The sequence below is a fragment of the Cardiocondyla obscurior genome, linkage group LG14 (genome assembly GCF_019399895.1).
Source record: "Cardiocondyla obscurior isolate alpha-2009 linkage group LG14, Cobs3.1, whole genome shotgun sequence".
NCBI lineage: Eukaryota > Metazoa > Arthropoda > Insecta > Hymenoptera > Formicidae > Cardiocondyla > Cardiocondyla obscurior.
In genome coordinates, this window is record NC_091877.1 from 4,440,922 (window position 1) to 4,463,296 (window position 22,375).

The 22,375-nt window shown below is 35.9% G+C and overlaps 1 protein-coding gene across 1 annotated transcript; it reads right to left on the reverse strand.

Moving 5' to 3' along the window:
- Window positions 1-11,167: 11,167 nt before the first annotated feature.
- On the reverse strand, window positions 11,168-22,375 carry LOC139108206 (fatty acid synthase-like). Its single transcript, XM_070666297.1, is given in 19 exon segments — window positions 11,168-11,489; window positions 11,575-11,832; window positions 12,019-12,334; window positions 12,782-13,235; window positions 13,352-14,180; window positions 14,456-15,149; window positions 15,283-15,527; window positions 15,593-16,620; window positions 16,701-17,096; window positions 17,170-17,474; window positions 17,550-18,049; window positions 18,167-18,484; window positions 18,557-18,717; window positions 18,790-19,003; window positions 19,073-19,366; window positions 20,537-20,955; window positions 21,039-21,267; window positions 21,710-21,954; window positions 22,213-22,375. Coding segments are annotated over 19 exon segments (7,185 nt in total). The 3' UTR covers window positions 11,168-11,372.

Here is a 22,375-nt window from a genome sequence, read left to right on the forward strand (position 1 = left end):
GCCCCCCGCAATCCGCGGAAACAACTCGAGAAATCTGCCGTAATAGGATGAGGCGCGCTTACGGTAACGGCGGCGCAAGCGACGAGGAACAATCCGAATTTTCTAACAAGATCTCGCTACCCGTTAAGCTAAGGGACGAGGCGGCGAGTTCTCTCCGAGACGATAATTTCTTCCTGCGTAGTCACCTATCCCCTCTTAATTCATTCGAGAGCGACCTTTTCGCAAATCAAAGAAACTATTTGATTTATACCCTGACGAATAGTAGAGATAATTCCGATGCAAATGTAACTATCAATGGGACGCCCGACGCGTCAAATCCCATACCTAACGCAACGACAACCGAGCCGCCGACCTTCCGTGACAGCACCATGGGCGAACCCGGAACTTTGAACCGGGCACAGTCCTCGCCGATTACACGAACTCGAGGCTCGGCAACAAGGGACGAGGCTATCGAGACTCTACTCGACGCTATGCAATTAATGGTAACGCGTTTAGATCGGATTGAAAACGAGGAACTCGCGGAAAAATACGGCATCCGTTCGAATAGGTCCCGCGACATATCTGTCCAAAGAACGAGGAACCGACGAGAAGATGTCCGTTTTTCGCTGAATCATCCGCGGCATTTCCTCACTTTACAACACGCCATAAATTTCATTCCTCCGTTCGACGGAAACGAAAATAACGTCAAGAAATTTGTGAAAGCCTGCGAATACGCAGTAAAAAAGATCAACCCCGAAGAAGAGGACGAGCTATTAGCCGCCATCTTATATACTAAATTAACGAGACGCGCACTGTCAAGATTCAAGTCTAAAAAAATCACCGATTTCGCGCAATTTATTAGGAAAATAGAAGCTAATTACATGCATCGACGCGCAACCTCGTACCTCCAGCTGGATTTCAACCAGCTGCGTCAGCGGCCGGGCGGGAGCGCCCAAGCCTTCGATACGCGAGCGGATCACCTAGCGTCCGAACTTTACGACGCACTCAGCGAAGACGCCCATTATTCAGCCGATCAAAAACAGGGCATATGGGAATCACTGCAGAAGCAAGTCTTGCAGAATTTCCAAAACGGTCTATTTCCGCATATCTCGATTATTGTGCGTTCCCGCAACTATACTTCCCTACAGGAAGCTATAGATGGGGCCTCGGCCAATGAGAGACAAAGCGGCATGGTCCCCCGCGGATTTATGGAAAGAAAGCTTGCGTATTCATCAGGGCGTCCACCTGTGCCGTCTTGCAAAAAATGCGGGAAACAAAAGCACCAAGGTTTCGAATGTCGATCGAGCCGTTTCGCTCAACGTTTCAGCCTGCCCCGCGCGGAGCATTCCCTGCGATGTCATACGACGACTAAACATTGTTCGTACTGCGACAAGCCGGGCCATATTCGCGAAGAATGTCGAAAATTAAAACGAGACACCGAATCGCGTTCCACAAACAGACACAACAGCCGGTCGGATTTCCGACAGTCACGATCGGCTCCGGTATCATACACTACCGCGGAGAACTACACGCGTCAAAACTCGACGAGCCACACGTTACACGAAAACGAAACACGCGTCCCGGAAATTCGACCGGCTAGCGCGTATCAAATATCCCATCTGACCGAGGGAGACGCGAATCGACACCTCGATTTGGTCACTCTTAACGTGCAGGAATCACAAGACGGAAAATATACTTTCTTACTCGACACCGGGGCCGCCGTCACCCTCATTAAAGTCGATAAACTAAGAGGAGACACCCCAATATATATGGAGTCTACGGCATTAACTGGTGTGACCGGCCACCAACTTCGCACCATAAGAATTGCGAAATTGACGATCCGGTTACGAGATCGATACATCAATCATAACATGCACGTCGTGCCCGATGCATTCCCCATAAATTACGAAGGGATTTTAGGCATGGACTTCTTGAAAGCGCATCCCACAGTATACGACGTAGAGAAGAAACAATTAATAATTCACAAGGTGCCGATCAAGTTACAGCCGTACACGCGAATCACGTTACCACCGCGAAGCGACACGTTTGTACAAGCCGATACGAGCCACAACCAAATAGGAATAGTCTACGCGGAAGAACCAAAACCCGGAGTTTTATTGGCAGCTGCTTAGTAAAACCGGAAGAAAATACTTGCAAAATTAGCGTATTAAATATTACAGAAAAGCCGATAGAATTAAATACTCCACTCGTACAGATAGAAGCCGTGCCATCCGAATGCTTGGTCAGCACGCTCGCGATACCCGACACGTCGCGAACGGAGAACGTGCTGAGGCGACAGGAATGCGTACGCAAACAGCTGCGAGTAGCGCATCTAAATAAAGAAGAGAAAGATAAGGTAACCGAAATATGCCAAAATTTTTGCGACATCTTCTACCTCGAGAGAGATCATTTATCCTGTACGACCTCCGTATCGCACGAGATCGTAACAGAAGCAAACGCCTGACCAATCAATTGTCGTCCGTATAGACTACCGGAAAAACATAAGTCGGAAGTAAGGGAAGAAGTGAAGAAGATGCTACAAAACAACGTTATACGACCAAGCTCCAGCCAATGGAACGCACCGATACTGGTAGTACCCAAAAAAATTGATGCTTTCGGAAAACAAAAACTACGAATCGTCGTTGATTTCAGGAAGTTAAACGATATTACTATAGGCGATTCCTTCCCGATTCCAAATATGAACGAAATCCTGGACCAATTGGGCAACGCAAAGTATTTCACTACACTGGATCTAGCGTCCGGTTACCATCAGATCCCAATGCATAAAGATTACCAAGCGAAAACTGCATTTTCGACGCCTGAAGGCCACTACGAATTCAACCGTATGCCATTCGGACTGAAAAATGCACCGGTCACATTTCAGAGGATGATGAACTCGGTGCTATCGGGTTTACAAGGAATCAAATGCCTCGTATATTTAGACGATATCATCGTGTTCGGGCCTACGTTGGACGAACATAATAAAAGATTGGAGGAAGTATTTAAGAAATTACGTGAAAATAATCTTAAATTACAACCAGACAAATGCAAGTTCCTACGCAAGGAAGTGCTATACCTGGAACATTTAATAACTAAGGATGGCGTCCGACCTGACCCGTCAAAATTTCCGCCGTAAAAATTTTCCAATTCCTAAAAAGTGAAAGACGTACAGTCATTCATAGGGTTAGCAGGTTATTATCGCAAATTTATTGAAAATTTTTTGAAAATTGCAAGACCGTTATCCGCACTTACAAAAAAAGACGAAAAATTCAAATGGAATATCGAGCAACAGAACGCGTTCGAATTATTAAAAGAAAAGCTTACGACAGCACCAGTATTAAATTACCCGGACTTCACACAACTGTTCATTATCACGACGGACGCGTCAGATTACGCCATAGGAGCGATAATTTCACAGGGCAAAATAGGAAAAGATCACCCGATCGCGTTCGCAAACCGTATATTAAATGAAGCAGAAAAAAACTATAGCACTACGGAAAAACAATTATTAGCAATCGTCTGGGCCGTAAAACATTTCAGACCGTACGTTTTCGGCACATCATTCACGATCGTAACAGATCATAAGCCTCTAACGTGGTTATTCAACGTCAACGACCCCGGATCAAGATTGATTAGATGGAGACTACAACTCGAAAAACATGATTATAAAATTATACATAAAGATGGGAAAAGTAATACCAACGCCGATGCTCTGAGCAGAAATCCACCGACTCAAGAATGCGAACGTCAGGTGAACACATGTCAAGAAAGAAGAAAATATACAGAAGAAAAAAAGACAAACCTATTACGCGAATATCACGACATACCAACGGGCGGCCACCAAGGTGTCAGTCGTACGTTGCAACGCATCAAATTACACCACGACTGACCAGGATTGAGCAAGGACGTGGAGAATTATATTAAGAAGTGCGAATATTGCCAACGAAATAAATTAAGTAAAAAGACAAAAATGCCATTGGTAATCACCGACACACCGAAAAAACCGTTCAAAAAATGTGCCCTAGACATAGTAGGTCCCCTACCTCTGTCGCACAACGGGAATAAATATATATTAACTTTTCAAGACGGACTAACAAAAGTTAGTAAGGCAATACCCGTACCAAATCAGGAAGCAGTAACAGTTGCGAAAGCATTCGTAACTAAAATCGTTCTAGAATACGGAATACCGGAGCGACTTCTCTCCGATCAAGGCACAAATTTCATGAGTGAAGTCTTTAAGAATATGTGCAAATTACTAAAAATTCATAAGATTCAAACAACGGCCTACCATCCAGAAACTAACGGAGCGTTAGAACGTTCGCACCAAACACTAGCCGAATATTTGCGTCACTACATTGAACAAGATCAAACGGACTGGGATGAGTGGCTGCCGTACGCAATGTTCACGTACAACACTACGCTACATACAGCCACAGGATTCACCCCCTTCGAGTTAGTATTCGGACATCTAGCAACAATACCTACAGCTCTAACAACCGCACCAAAAACTACCTACTCATACGAAGATTACGCGCAAGAACTACGAGAGAGATTGCGAGCAACTAACCACCTAGCGCGCGAACATGCTAAGGGTGAAAAAATTAAAGCCAAAATCACATACGACCGTAAATCCCGCGGACGCGAGTTTCAAGTAGAGGATTCCGTTCTTTTATATGACGAATCCGTTCGTCGCGGACGATCAAAAAAACTAGACGCGCTATGGATAGGTCCATACAAAATTACGGAAAAACACAGCGACGTTAATTATAGTATTAAGAAAGGACAAAGAACATTTAAAGTCCATGTAAACCGTCTAAAAGCGTTTATAGAATATTAAAAAAAAAAAAAAAAAAAAAAAAAAAAAAAAAAAAAAAAAACTTACCGATGAACTCGTCAGGGATAACCTCCACACGACGGAACTTCAAATCCCGACTAGTCTGCATCTTTAGCTTGGGTTCGGTCCGCAGCCAGAGCATCCTACGGAGTCTCAAGGCGCTCCTGGAAGCGCATAGAGCGCAGTTTCTCGGCTCATAACGAGCAGAACACTCGACACAGTACATATCCACTAAAATATCAAAACACATAATTAAAAAATTAGAGTAAACAACAAAAAAAAAAACTTTTTTTTCTTTTAACCAAACACCTACGAACTTGTTAACCACAAAAGAAGAAATTAGATGTCCGTTATATACGAATTCCGGTGGCAGACTGAGGGAACGTTAGACGATAGCACAGGCGACTATTCAAAAGAATCAAACCTGACATAAAATTAGCTAAATTGACACATTTTAATAACTTACCTGCGATCAGATTCAGTCCACGATACACTAGCACATAAACCAACTCACATATAAAATTACAGATTCTTGCTCGCCATGACAAAAGGGAAGAGTGAGATCGCGCCATTTGAAATAAAACCGTTCACACACGAACCCGGGCTATACTATGAAGATTTGCGGACAACTTCAACTTTCGGATTCATCCTGGACAATCGCGATAATAACGAACACAAAAGATTTTACTACTAGATATCACAAAATACAAACACAAATGTGTTACGTCTCCGACTCCGCGTCTCTTTTTTTCGACATATATTAAAATTTTAGTTAAGGGGAAGGTAGACCGTAGTCCATTGTAACACAAAAAAAAGGAACTTCAGAGCTTTTCAGAAGATAATTCATAAGACGTCAACATATTCCGGGACAATTTGTTGCGTGAAAACATAAAAAACATGCAACAAATTGTAAACGGGCGCCAACGAAAGTCAGACAAAGAATTTGTCTAGACATAATACAAAAAATCAAAACCTAAGGGGCTCATAAATATTTCAACTTTGATAACCTGTCTGTCACAGGAAAAGGAAAAAATAACTTTTTCTTAAAATTGTAATTGTGTACAAATCCTGAGCTTTAGAAAAACCAAGGGCGCGAGAGGCTCGTAATTACCGGAGTATGTGGCGCAGACAAAGGCAATAAAGTCAGGTAACCATATGTCATATGAAAGGTAAAAGTTTTCCCACCATCCCTCGATGGAAATGATAGTAAAATTCTGAAAGGCTCGGAAGGGATAACTCGTTGAAGCGGGGGTGCTTCGTAGGCATATTATTTTCTTAAAACCAATGGATTTCGGGAACTCCTCACCAAAATTTAGAAACTAAGGGCGAAAACTTAGAAGTTTAAGAAATAGAGAAGGGATGAGGTGCGAATGCCTAATAATTTTGAGATAGGAAAAGTGGAGGAACAAGCTCTGCAAATGAAAGATTAGAATTTCGGAAAAGTGAAAATTCGGGAAGAGTCCTCTCCTTTTCCGAGCTTATAAAATCTTGTGTTCTGGCGGAGCACGCTCTCTTACTCACCAGATATCCAGCGCACAAGTTTAATTAAGCAAATTGCGAGTGCCTGTTTGTGCAAGACTGCTAAAAAATCTGAGAAGAAGACTCCAGAAAATCTCCAAAAAGTAAGTCTCAACAAACAATTACGTTATCCCGCGAACTAAAATTGATTCCATTAAATGTTTATTAATTCAAAGTGTTCTTTTCATTAAATTCAAGAAAAGAGGGAAGGAATTGTCTGAGTCAGAGTTTCGGAGATTTGATTATGTCCTTTAGACTTCATGACGATTCAAATTTGCGAAGAGATTTGCTCCCGAATATCGGCTGTGATATGCCGTCAAATAACTAGCGACTTACTGTGGTTCACGCCGCGAAATGTTGCTGGAAGTTTGGCGGCTATCCACGGCTTCAAAAAAAACAGGAAACGAGCTTTGCTTAAGATGAACCGCGGAGATTCATTAATGGGCGAGCCGAACAAGCTCCGCAAATAAAAGATTAGAATTTCAGAAAAGTGAAAATTCGGGAATAGTCCTCCCCTTTTCCGAGCTTATAAAATCTTGTGTTTTGGCGGAGCACGCTCTCTTGCATCTCAGCTACAACCGATACAGTTTACTTGAAATTGACGTGAGTGTGCAAGACGAACCACCAGGTATCAAAGAAGCAGTTAGAAGATCTCCTAAAAAGTAAATTTCAACGTTTTAATATGTATCCCCGCGAAATACGATTCCACTAAATGTATTTTCCAAACTAATTGTTTTCTAAGTGTTATCAAAGAGAGAAAAGAATGTCCGAGTCGAGGTTCCGCGGTTTTGATTCTGTTCGGATTGTTCCTGTGATCTGTTAAATGTGTGAGAATGCCTGCTTCTGAATATCGGCCAGGATACGCTGTCGAATAACCAGCAATTTTCTGTAGTTTACGCCGTGAAATACTGTTGGAAGTTTGGCGACTGTCCACGACTAAAGAATCGGCAAGCGATTCTCGCCAAAGATAGATTACGTGGATTCACTCATGGACGGGTCGAGGCCTTCGGAAATCGTCGGTGACAAATCTTTTTCACTCCATTTTTTGTTAAACCTTCCAAAATTCTGTTCAATCAAATTAAAATAAATTATAAATTTTAGTGGAATCTCTAAATAAGAAAACTTTTCAAGAAAAGCCGGGCGCGACGGAATAAGCAGATTAAAAATCTGAGGGAGCTGGTCCGCCGCTTCTTCATATGGTACTTGTTCGCGGCGGCGCCAAGCGAAGAGGTGTTCGTCTCTCCCGCGCGCCACGAAGAGAGACCTTGGTCTCCTCGTCCGGGCCCTCCGCCACCGTCACCTATCCACGGCGATCCGGAACCGTTACACGGATATGTCCCGGAAGAAGAGATCCTAAACAACCCGACCGAAAATTCAACCTGTGAAATCAACTTTTCAAATCAGTCCACGGAGCCGGGATTGGAACAATTCCGCCCCACGACTCCTTCGTATACCCCGAATTCTTCCCTCATCTCCGAACCACGGTTTCCCGGAGGTGAGCCAAGAGCCTGCTCCTCTTCTTTCTCACCACCTCCTTTTCCATTCGAACCTGAGAAAGCCGACTCTCTGGGCGAAGATGCATCCATCTCTCTCCCAGGAGTAGACTTCCCCGATCAACCACCATCTCCCGTCCCGAGTATTGAGATCCTCGAGGAGCATCCAGAACCAAGAGAGGTTATAGATCCTCTCCTGGAGCTCCTCCGCAGGGCCTGTACTCCGTGGACAGATCCTGTCCCGGAAAGGGCCTTCTCCATCGGCCCTGACCACTTTGAGCCGGAAGAATTCAGGAGTCAGGCAGCTCGGTCTGCTCCTGATTCTCATTTCTTCATATACTATCCCGAGATAGAATTTCCTTTCCTGGCCCCGATGCAACTTATAGATCTTGTTTTTCCGAGATCCACAGCGAGGGTGGTGAAGATTGAGGAAATAACATTAGACTAAATCATTATAACAAACACACACACACACACTCATGTACATATTGTAAATACTCACTCGACCTCCGCTATGTTAAATTTATACTTGTTCATCTGGCTTCAACCTTTTTCATACTACTTAATTTTTACTGTAAGAACTTTGACATTATTTTTATATCTAAAACGAGCTGATTAAAATTTTCTAAATTGTTTTACTGTCATTTTATGGATCAATTTTTTTATTTGTAATTAGAGTCATTATATTTAGAATTAAATTGTTAATTTTGCATTACTTAAATCATGATTTAATTATTTCATTATTACCCTGAATTATCCTACTTAAGCGAACAATCACGCCTGGTTCTATCCCAGAGAATAAAGATTCATTTCCTTTCTCTAAAAAGAACCACTTACGCACTCAATTGAAATCCGAGATATTAAAATAAATAATCTGCGCGTAAAATTGTGAAGATTCGAATCTCGAATCTCACGTAAATTCGGTGGTACGTCACTTTCCTACCTTACCGTCAAAGTCCATTCCCGAAGATTCCTTCCAATTAATTAATTAAACAAAATTAACCTTCTTGACGTAACAAATGACAGAAGCAGAAAATATGTGTATTAAAATCCGCGAAAAAGTAAACGGCGTAATGTTACAACAAAAATGTCACAATTTATATTCTATAGTTTGTAAGCAGAATAATAAGGTTACAACCGCATTAAATGCATTAACATCTCTGTACGAAAACCAAGGGTCAAAAAGTGGCCTACTAGATATAATAGGCTCAGCCGCGAAAACATTGTTCGGTGTAATGGATGCAGAAGACGATAAGCGAATTACGGAACAATTACAATTATTAAATGCAAATCAACAGACAATACAACACGTAGCAAAAAACCAAATTAAAATAATCAACAGTACAATTGGTCATATACAGAAATTAGAAACTATACTCGAGCACCACGATCGCATTGTAATGAATGCAACGACATTCCTGAGTCAGCAATTAGATACAGTAACGCAACAGCTAGAGGTAACCGAATATATGAACAACCTGAGAATACTGACAAATGATTTACTGACCGACTTGCAGGACACGATTGACTTTATTACTCACGCAAAAACAGGAATATTAAACGCTCGATTATTACCGATAAACGACATAATCTCAGAATTATTAGAAGCCACTTCGCATTTGTCAGGAGGAGCCCATTTCCCCTTCAAAATAAATCAAATTAATTGGAACACCATTGAAAAATATTGTTTATTCAAAATGTATTATCAAAGCTATTGTACACTCGTAGCAGTGTTAAAATTTCCAATAGTAAACTACGTTAAATACAGCCTAAAAAAGGTTACCGTATTTCCTGTACACGACCACTCGAACTTATTTAAAATAATTAAAACCACCGACGAATATATAGCAATAGATAATGATAATAATTAGTACATAATATTAAGCGCGGAAGAAATTAAAACCTGCAAAAATAATCGCGACAACTTCGTATGTGAAAATAGCTACCCAGCATATCAAGTATCAAATATCGCACCATGCAAAATCACCGCACTAATAGAACCAGTAATGCGACCAACGTCATGCAAAACACGATATATATTATCAAACGTAAGCCTGTGGATAACATTGAATGAACCTCAAGCATGGATTTATTCTACAGTAGACACACAATCAATAGAAATACGCTGTAAAGACAGGCCGGTAAAAAGGGCGAAAATAAGCCACACAGGCATAATTAAAATAAACGGCGTATGCAAATTAATCACGCCAGACGTCACCATACAGACGCATTCCTCGATGGGGGGAAGGGAAATACGCACGCATATTCCCACCTACAATTTCACTCACGCATCAATACGTACGAATAACACCGCAGTAATTACTAACGCACTTAGGCAGATTCAGCGTAAACCTGTCATAAGAAATCAGCGCGAATTATTACAATTAAGCGTAGATTTAGACGAAATGAATAAAGACCTAGAAAATAATTACCACGTTATAAATACGAAAATATTAATATATTATACGACAGAAACAAGCGCAATATTAAGTGTAATTACGATAACTGTATTCGCCGTTGTACTAGTTTTAAGAAAATGTAAAAAACGCAAACCTTCGGCCGAGCAGCAACCATAAAAGAAAGGAGTCGGAAAAAATACGAACCCCGACTCCTTTCTCCCCAAAGGGGGAGGAATGTTGTAACCTGAGCAGCACTCTGAAGAATGCGCTCTGGTTGCAAACCATTCCGGAAATCGCCTGCGTTTTCGCAATCGGGCAAGAACCTCGGGATTATCGCCCGATGTCGAAATAAGACGATGAACCTATATTTAACAATTAAAATAAGCCCGTGCGGTTGACGAACCTCTCCGGTCAACCACCGCGGCCGAAACTCGCTGAGGTTGCAACTCGGCGGAGTATATGAGCGACGGCTCGGAAGCCGTTGCGGGCATTCTTATCAGAAGTAACGTAACGCGTATCGAGTGTAACGACGACGAAATAAACAGTGTAACACATTTTCCAAAGAAAGTCTTTATTAACCCACACCCGGTTCCTCTCAACGGTGTGGCACACGTTCCGGCGAACGGACCCACAACCGCACCGTACCACGATGTAACAAAGATATCAAAAGTTTTATACAAAAATTTTATGGCAGAAACATCTCTGTTTAACTGCAATAATAGAATTTAAAAAAAAAATTTTTTTTTGTATTTTTATAAACAATTTTGTTAAAAAAATTTTTTTATTTAATTCTGTTACTGCAGTTAAATATAGTTGTTTTTACTATAAAACTTTTGTATAAAACTTTTTTTGATATCTTAAATAGTTTTCGAGTTATATCGAAAAAAAGCAAAAAACCCTTCCATTTGTAAGGAGTGGTTTCACCTTTTTGAAATTTAGCACAAACAAAAAATAGTTTTGTATTACAGATGAATTACTTTACATGCACATAAAGTATCATATTTTTTTAAATTTCCGAGTTGCTTAACAATCCTTGTAAATATTCATAATTTTTTACAAGTTTTTTAATATACATATAATAATTATTTATTTATTTATTTATTATAATATAAATGTTTATAGTAATGTATTTATCACGTTTATATAATATTAGTCTGTGTTATTATTTTTCATCCACTCTTTAATAATTGATGTTAGTTTATCGTGGCTCATTATTGTAATATGATTACCTTCGATGGAATGCACTTGAATTTTACCTTCAGTGACCTGAAAAATAATTTTTTGTTATAGAGCTATTTATATGTATATTAAATTTTACTAGCTTAGAAATATTAATCAAAATTGAATTTACCCTGTGCAGACCATAATCCTCTTCTGGAAATGAAATAATTGGAAATGTGGGTTTCAACAATGTTATAGGTGATTTGAGGCGAGGTAACGAAGATATATTATAATTTAGTATAGCAATTATATGATTATAAACCGTAAAATACATTAGCCTTTGATTTTCGGTAGTCAATGTATTTATATTTATGACCATCGGGAAACGAGTGTGAACTATTTTTAACTTTTCTTCCACAGTGTTACATTTGTTCAATTCCAACATTAACTGCAAATAAAAAATTTGTATTTTATGTGGCTTATAATATTTGCATTTTATCAATCAAAGTTAAAAAAATTTATTAAATTCTTAATGACAATAAACTTTAATGAATAATTTTTATATAATAAGAATAAAATATTAAATATATTCTTTAGAATTTTATTTTTTATTTTTATTTTATTTTATACTTACCTCTTGTTCGTCAATTTTAGTATACATTTTTAATAACCGAAGAATTATTAGATTTTGTAATTCTTTTAATGATGTAGCAGGCATCAATTTATTTATCCATAATTTCAATAGATCAGGAGCTCCGTCTATTAGTATTAATCGTCCTAACAAGTTATTAGCTTCTAATAATCTTGCTAATTCAATGGCAATTAGTGATCCATATGAATAACCCACTATGAAAAATTCCTTCTGATTTTTTATTTTTTTAATACATGCTAAAACAAATAAATATGAATTAGTATACAGGGTGTCCAAAATTAAACTTCGAATATGAAAACTGTGAATAGGGAATCAGATTTGGAGACTTTACGAATTTGTAAAATTTGTAACCATTATTGAAAAAAATTAATTTATATAACGCATGAGCGACAAGGAAGATGCGGGTGAGTGAGCGCGACAGACGACGGTGCCATTTTTAGCTATTCGTTTGTCGCGCTCACTCACCCGCATCTTCCTTGTCGCTCATGCGTTATACAAATTAATTTTTTTTTTCAGTAATGGTTACAAATTTTACAAATTCGTAAAGGACTTTTTGTCTCCAAATTTGATTCCCTACCCACAGTTTTCATATTTGAAGTTTTATTTCAGACACTCTGTATAAGTAGCAATAATATTAAAAAAATGTAATTTTTTAAATTTATTTGTTTTTCTATATGTTTTTATATAAATTATAAAACATGTATTTTATATAAAAATTTAAATTAATGCAAAATTTGTTACAGGCAGTAAATAAGCGGCTGATTTCATCACTGAATGACTTTCATTAGGAATATTAAGTACACCATGTTGCAAACACGTTGCTGTATATTTAATTTCTGATGATGTGAATTTAAATACTTTTGAACAGTTATCGATTCCTGGCACGAATATTATGTTGTCTCCATTAACCTCTTTTTTTGTAACAAGTTCTATAAGTATATTTGGAACAAAATCTGAATTTTCCATTTTTTGAAACAAATTATTTGTATCAGTTTCACTTAAGTCCCATATTTTTCTTTGTTCGGGTGTAATTGCCATTTGTTTAAGTTTAGAGAAATTTAGCATTCTTATATCTTGCGTTGTCAAAGAAATATCGAATTCTCTTTCTAATGTTTGCTTAATTTCAACTGTCATCATTGAATCCATTCCCATTTCAGCTAGAGGAACTTTTGGTGAAACAGCATTTGTGTTCTTTAATCCTGTTTTGAAATAAAGTAACAAAATAATATATATTTATTAATTTCTAAGTCCACAATCGCTTTATAATTTTTATACTATTACACTATTGTTTAGATTTATATTAAATTAATTTTACCCATTATCTGAGCAACTGTTTCATAAATATTCAATGATTTGTTAACATTTCTTTTTTCGGCAACAACCATACTGCTTACAATAGATCGATCTTGCAGCAGAAATATTTCTAATGTATCCAAACAAGAGGATATTCTTTGTTGCAATGTACCGCCTATTATCAATTCCTTATTTTCTTCTTGCATATCTGCAACGAGCCCAACATCGCCAATAGCTCCCCATTGTATTGCCAAACCATGATATCCTTCTTTCACACGTTTTTCGCATATTCTTTCCATTACGGAATTAGCCATTCCATAATTCGTTTGGCCTGCGTTTCCTCTTCCACACGAGACGGAGGAAAATACAACAAAATGTCGAAGTTGCGGGCAGATAATTCTTGACAATTCGTCTATTTGCTTCGTCATCCATGCTTTTGATTTAAACGAATCCTTAAATGTTTGTACGGATTGATTTGGAAATATACAATCATTCAAAACAACTGCAAGATTAAATATCGCATCCACTGGTCCTTTTGTCTCGGCAAACTCTAATATCTTTTTACAATTTTCATGTGTTACATTATCATCAATCGTAAGAATCTGCACATCAACACCATAAGAACACCAAAGATTTATTCTTGATTGTTGATAACCCGTTCTAATTCCGGTTCTTGATGTGAAAACTATCTTTTTCGCACCTCGATTAATCAATTTATCTGCTAGTTCTAAACCAAAGCCACCTAGTCCACCGAGAATAATATAACATTTGTGTTCTAGGCAATAATATTGTGGATAAGCGAGTAAAGGATTATTAAAAAACCCTTTTTCTTCTTGAACTTTTATTATTATCTGTAAATAATTAATATTTTATTATTAATTTTAATATTAGGTACTTTATAATTTAATTTATTTTGTTAATATTGCAAGAAATAAAACCTTTAAATAATTCAATAATATTAAAAAGTTTTTAATTAATGTTACTTATATTAAACGAAACATAAAATATTATTAATTTTTTTTCTATCTATTTTTTTTTATCTATAAATTAAAGAAATGTTATTAAATATATATATATATATATATATATATATATATATATATATATATATATAATAAAATTGTACCTTGCCAATATGTTTTCCACTTGCCATATATCTAAAAGCAGCTTCGACTTCATTTTTTTCAAAAACCTTTCTATTCAGCGGTTTAATAACACCATTTTCTAAACCCTCTGTTATTTTCTTAGACAATTTTAACTTCTGTTCTGCAGTTGCAAAAAATAATTTATCCAATAAAACACCACAGAAATTGATATTTTTTTTAAATATAGACATATCTAAAGCAGTATTGGATAACATATCAAATTTGCCAATTTCCAGAAAATAACCACCGTTTGTTAAACATTGAACAGATGCTTGCAATTTCTCTTCAGCCAAGGAGTTTAATACAATATCCACTCCACGACCATTTGTACGTTGCATAATCATCTGTTGAAAGCTTGTATCTCTAGAATTTCCGATATTATCTTCAGGAATAGATGGAAAGGTATTTTTAATAAACTGCCGTTTCTCGACATTTCCAACTGTAGTAAATACCTCGCAGCCTTCGGAAAGCGCAAGATATATTGCAGCTTGACCAATGCCTCCAGTGCCAGAGTGAATCAACACTTTGTCTCCTTTTTTCATTTTACCCTTTATGTACAAAGCATAGTAACACGTACTGTACACAATTGGAACAGTTGCTGCATCTTCCATTGTCCATTTATCTGGTATGACCCACTTGAGATATTTGTCAGCCAAAATAACGTTTGTTATTCCTCTGCAAAAAATATTTAGATCTATATATTTAACATTAAAATGTACCATAAGTTGATTCATTTATTTTATATTATGTCTAATATTTATTATATATATTATTATTAATTTATATGTATTAATATTTTATATTTTACCCGTTTAAACATACTCCCATTATTCTTTCATTATGCGTGTTAAAACCAACAAATTCCATACCAAGAAGAGAATTCTCAAAATCATGCGGTGTATCATATAGTGTGGAAATTGTAAGTCTACCAGTCGCTAACATAATGTCTTTAAAATTAAGTGACGCATAAACAACATTAACAAGATCTTTAAATTCATTTTCAACAAGCTTTTTGTTTTCTGTCCAACACAATGTACTCATATCTCCTTGCACCTGTTGTGAATAAATATAATTAATTATTATTTATAATTAAACTTGCAATAACATTTTTATTGTACCTTCTGTTTAATATAAGCATTCTGTACGAATTTTGGTTCCAATGCTGATAATGGAAAATGCCTGTAAGATCCCCATACATTTCCAGAACGTATAACATTAATTGGCAAATTCAATAGCAGCTGCTTCATATATAACGGCTCATGTAGAGAAAAAGCAGGTGCTTTACTATCCTGAATAAATACACTTCTAATTGTTTCACCACCTGGTTCTTTTCGTAAGCAGTTAACAAGACCTAGTAATCCACTTTCAAAATTCTTTTCTGCAACCAGTATTATATTTTTATCGCTATCAGATTTATTTTGCATATTTATAATTGATTTCAATGTATCTACCCATGTAAAATCGTAATTGTTAACATGTACAACATGATACTGATTTTTCTCAACATTTTGCGTTTTTCTTAATAATAAAAGTCTCTTGTTATTTATCTGTCGCTCTATTATAATATTTAACTTATATTTTTTTAAATACGAATATTCACAGTCAGTAGATTCTTCCAAAGTCAGTAGAAAGCCTTGAGGCATTAACAGAGACAATAGCTGCTTATATAGTTCCTCTTTATTCTTTTTTAAAATATTAAAACAAAAGACCATTAAACAATTTTCATTTTTCGATAATTTAGTCATTTCCGTTACAGAAGTATTGTCGGGTAATGAAATATTTTGAAGATTTTTGTGATTCGTAACAAGTTTGGTCTCATGTCGAATTTGAGGCAAGTCGCTCAGAATTTTATTAATGAGAGGAGAATTCAAATCTTCTGATGTTAATTTATCATCGGTATCAAGAAATTCGATAATTTTAACATTTAACATGTTGCAACATTCAAGTGCAAGGTGTATCGACATTCTTATTGCATTTTGTAGCGATATAGATGATTCTAAATCACGATGAGCAACAAAAGTATGTTCTTCAAGAACGATATTAACTGTTTTTAATCGATTAGGTATAAATGTAGCTACAACTCCATAAATTTCTATTCCTCCGGATGTTATAGCATTTAAATGCTTGTAATAATTAACAGGAAGCTCTGAAACGTTTTAAATACAATTAAATTGTTAAAAGCTTGAACGCATATATGTTACTTGCTGAATAATTTATATTACTTACGTCTATTATTAATTGAAGTATTCTGAATTAGATGTAGGTGATATTTTGGGTCGATTGTTAATTTACAAATTCTTGTTGGAACCAAAAGATCTCTCGTATTCTGTCCCAGAATCATCATTTGTAACATGCTGTCCATAAATGCTATCCAGTTGAACGCCCAAGCGATGGAGCCGTTTGATTTCGTAACTGAGACACGGTTTAATCCACGAAATATGCCACTGTATTGGTATCCACGAAGCCTTAACTCTTTATAAATGTCTTTATTATTCATTTCTCCATCAACGACATATTTAGTTGAATTAGCAGATATTCTTGTATTTTCATCGCTGGTTGGAATACGTATTCTTCCGGTAACAATTGTGGTGTGTCCTTCAATAATCTCAAACCTATTGCTACCTAAACATAAATTTAAATTTATTATAAGTATAACATATTATAAATCTAATAAAAAAGAACGTAACGCAATCACCTTTTTGAATCGAAAAAGTTAATTCGATCTTATTTTGTTGTGTTAGCACTGTAGCGCGAATAAAATTTATATCTTCAAATATAATAGGCATTTCAGTATATTCTTTCTTATTTAGTGATGCAAACATTTCCCAAATGTAGAAAATATATCCCATAGCAGGAAATAAATTTTTCCCATTAATGACATGACCTGTTAAGTAAAGAAATTCTTCGTCATTTGTGTCGATGTTAAAAATAATTTCTCTTTCGTTAATAATTTTCTTTTCGCTATGAGACATTACAAACATGTTTTTTGAATGATCCCATCTGCAAACGTTGTTAATTTAATAAATTGGTTTAATATAATTATAGTATATTTAAATAAGGCATTTTTCTATTTACCTTACAAGATGAGAAATCATTGGAGTGCCGCGGCTTACAGGAAATTGTATCGTCGAATAAAGATTTGCAATTTGTGGTTGTAGTCCCGCAATATAAAGTTTTCCAATGACTTCTAAAAGTGTCTCAATATTATTATTTTCGGTATTCGGTGTATATAACGCTACACTTGTTATTGTGGAGCGTAATGAATCTTTTATAATATGTTGAAGAATACTGTGAGACGATATCTCAATCATTACTGCATTTTTCGGAACTGAATGTATTGCTTTTGTAAAAGTTACAGGCGATAAGAAATAATTCATATAATAATCTGTACATAATGGTAAAGATACGTTGGCACATTCACAAGCAGATGTAGTTAACCATTTTGAACTGCGAGACTTTTTTTGCGATAATACACGATTTAAATATTTCTTACATTTAATTGCCGCAGAGACAATATAACGACTATGAAAAGGTATATTACCACAGAAAAGCTTTTTTACAGAAATACCGTTATTCTGAAACAATAAAGAAAAATTATAAGAATAGCATTTCATCAAAATAATTAAAATAAAACAAGCAAATAATATTTTTTAAATAACAATAAGGTACAATTAATGTGCAAATAAGTATACCTGTAGCTTGCTGGTAAATGCATTTACAGAATTTGTTGGTCCGCTCACAATAAAATTGGACGAACTATTATAACAGGCTATATCAATGTCCGAAGGGCATATATTTTTCATTTTTTCAAATTCAAGATTAATTTCAGCCATGGAACTGTTACATATTTTCGATTCATAAAGCGCTAAGCCGATGAAATACGCCGATAGAATCGTTTCTTCTGCCGTTAAACATCCATCGGCATATCCACAGACTATTTCCCCAATCGAATGACCAATTATAAAATCAGGAACAATACTAATTGATGTTAAAAGATCGATTATTCCAATCTGTAAAGTATAAAGAATTAATATTTGAAATAATTTTATTAGTAAAAAATTAAATAGAAATTATTTTCTTACTTGTAATCCAACGAGTCCCAGCAACAATTTAATAATATTATCACAAATATTTCTATTATCACTTGTTAAAATATCTGTAAGTAATATGCCGTAAGATTTTAAAACGTTATCACATTTTTTTATTGCCTTGGCAAACACTGGGAATTTCATTAGATCTCGACCTATTAAAATCATAAAATTGTTAGTATAAAACATAATTAATTTAAGTATTTTGCAATAATATATTTACTTACTCATTCCAAACCATTAAGATCCTAATCCCGAAAATATAAAACAAATTGGCCTTTTTATATGTAAAGAATGTTTTACTTTACTAATTGAGCTATAAGACTTAATTTTTTTACAATTCGTTATCATGAATCCTCTATAAAAATGGCCATCTATGTTATAATTATGAATATGATGTAATAAAGATATATATTCTGCATCTGTTAACCGATTTTGCACCTGCATTCAATAACAAAAATATATAATTCTATTTTTTTCAAAGAATAATTTTAAACAAACAAAACTTACATCATTAAAAATGGTTTTAACTGCTTCTTCCGTACGTCCAGACACGGCGACAAGCCTAGGTAAATCATCATCCGGCGTGCCATTATTAATTTTTTGTTTCGAATTTGATTTCAATAATATATGACTATTAGCCCCTCCAAAACCAAAAGAATTAATACATATCTTATCGCCTTGCAATTTAGTTGGTTCGGTAACAATTTTTATTCTTCCTTCAATAACACCAATTAAATTTTTTCGTGGATTTTTGAAGTGTATAGTAGGCGTAATTATACCCGTTTCCATCGCTAGTAGTACCTTTAAAGAACCACATTTATTTTATTAGCAGTAATATATATTTTAATTAACAAACTGTTGCACCGCAACCGGTGCTCGGGGTCCGTCCTTCGGGACCGTCGGAAGGGTGGAAGGCGCGGTAGAGATAATTATACAACCGTACAAAATTTAATAAAGGTTTTTTATATTTCTTTTATACACTTGCGTTTTATTTGATTTGTTGCACCGGCTAGGTGCCGTGGGGTTTGTTCTCCGGAAAGATGAATGTATGCTGGGCCGGAACAGAGAGCCAGGAATAAAGTCCCCTTTTTGTTAAATTGTTTTATTTTCCTTTATTTTCCTTCTCTTGCAAATTACAGCTGGCCACTTCACGCGATTCACTTAATTATAATTTCTATTCACGACTGACTCTCCGGGCCACGGCTGCCCCTATATATGCCCTGCTGTTGCTATGTCAAAAATCATAGCAATCAGCAGAATCGCGGGTGACAACCGCGACTGTTCTCGGAATGTCGCGTCCCGGCCGGAAATACCGGGTTACCTTGATCGGCGGTATTCTGCCGATCAAGCTAAATGGTCGCGCGCGTACGACATTTCAACGTTATTCCCGGGCTTCTGTTGCCAAGGGCTCGGGATATAACAGACTCTACTACAATCTACTCTATGTTGAATTAACGGCGTCCCCGTCTCTACGAGGTTTCGGTTGTTGACACGCGTCTGGAGTTACGTTACGTGCAACGGTCACTGCACGTCTTATCTTTAGGAGTTACTGCCCGCGACCAGTGGCCCGCGGGTATTTAAAGGTTCTCTTATTTTTACGTTGTCAGCAGGTTGCATAGCCGTCACTCGGTTACCGGGCCGATGCAACTTCAGCCGTTTCGGCAATAGGATCTCGCAACCTTTTTTCCTCGATTATCTGTTCTTACTTAATTATTTCATTTCTTTTGTTAAATGTGAGCTGCTGACGCAGCTTTACTGGAATTGTGTTGCAAGGTCCTATTCCGTTATATTTTTAGATGTTGTAATGGGGCTCGGGTTACAACAAAATGTTGTATATAATATACAACATTTGTATGTATATAATATAAATTATAATTGCGACTAGTTGATAAAAAGTATTATAAGAAAATATATATACTTAAAAACCACAATTTACATACTTTGCAAAAATTATTGGAAATACATATATACCTTTACAACATGGCAAAGACTACTTGCAGGTTCAGAATGGCCAAGATTTGATTTTACTGAGCCTACTAATAAAGGAGTAGTTCTTTTAACGCATAAAGACTGGTCAATGGCCATAGTTTCTACGGGGTCGCCGGCAAAAGTACCAGTTGCGTGAGCTTCCATATAAGCCAACTCATCGGGTGAGATTTTACATTCCTCGTAAAATTCATCTAATAACAATTTCTGTTTTTCGACTGACGGGAAAGTAATACCTTCTGCTTTAAAACCATCACAATTTGTTTTTCCATGCACAACGGTTGCGTAAATTCTTCGAGCATTCTTTGCCTTTTGCAGATATAGTACTGCGGCTGTTTCACTGCGCATATATCCTGAGCCTTCTGAATCAAAAGGTTTGCAATAACCGTCAGAAGACAAAACTCCTAAAAGAAGTTAATAAAAACGTTACCTGTCTCATAAAATAAAATTATAAATAGAAATGTATTAAAATATAATAAATATATACCTAGTTGATAAAATTGAAATTGTATTCTAGGATGAAAGCACAGATTGCAGGAAGCGACAATAGCTGTGTCGCAATTTCCAGCCCGAATCAACTCATAAGCTTTTACTATGGCATAATTACTTGAACTACACGCAGTATCAATATTATGTGATGGTCCGGTAACGCCGAGCCAATGAGAAATTACATTTGCTATTGGCATATAATTTTTAATCATAGGCAATTGAGAAAGCTAATAACAATAATATGTTTTTAAATATATTGTAAATATTGAAGTAAATAAATAAATATATTTAATATTTTATTTTTAATAATTTATACTGTAATATATTTGCAATGTAAAATTCCGAGAACGTTTATCTATCCGCGCATGGCGTTCTGAGCAAAATGCAACGCGATCATTCAATGCGAATTAAATGTACCCTAAGTCATGACTGTCATTCTCTCGGAGAGTTAGATCTTCTCCGACCGTTATGCAGTACGTTTTGAAATATATATCCTTTATTCTTCTGTCACCAAATTCTTTATTCTTTGTCTCTCAACATACATAACATATACAACAAAGATGTACAGACTTTTATATTTAAAACATCTGTCTTGCATGAAATTGTCTTACTTTTTACAATAAAATCTCTTATTTTTTATTTATATAATATATTATTTAAATGTATTACCTGAGCATCAAAAAGCATATGTCCTCGAGTTTCAGATATAGAAATTGCTGTAATAACGCTTGTTCTTGTATTCCATAATTCTTTTGGGTTTATCCCTGCATCGATAAATGCTTCATAAGTATGCTCGAACAACATTCTAGTCGCAGGATCCATTATATGAGCTTCAGTAGTAGATATATCAAAAAATTGTGAATCAAATTTTTCTATGTTATTAATTTTACCAATTCGATCAGGCATATTGAGCGCTGAATAAAAAATGAATTTATTAACAAATAAATAATAAAAAGTTTTTGATTAACTAGATTTATATTTATCGTTATCTCTTTTATTAAATATTAAATAAATATATATTTTACCGATTTGGAAAGAAGTATACAAAGTTCACACAATTATTATACTACAATAATCCAGTTGTATATAGTTTTCTCAATTTAAATTCAATTTTAATTCATTTTTAATACTTTGATCAAATATATCCTAACATAAAAAGACAATTTTCTTACTATGATTCCAACGTCCATGATCGCTCGAACCAAGATCCACTTTGTTCATAAGATTCTCTTTAAATTTTTGTATATTAACACTTTCAGGAAATCGACCCGCAATACCAGAAATAACGATTTCTTCTTCTGCATCAATGCTGTATTCCGGTGTCGGTCGATTCAT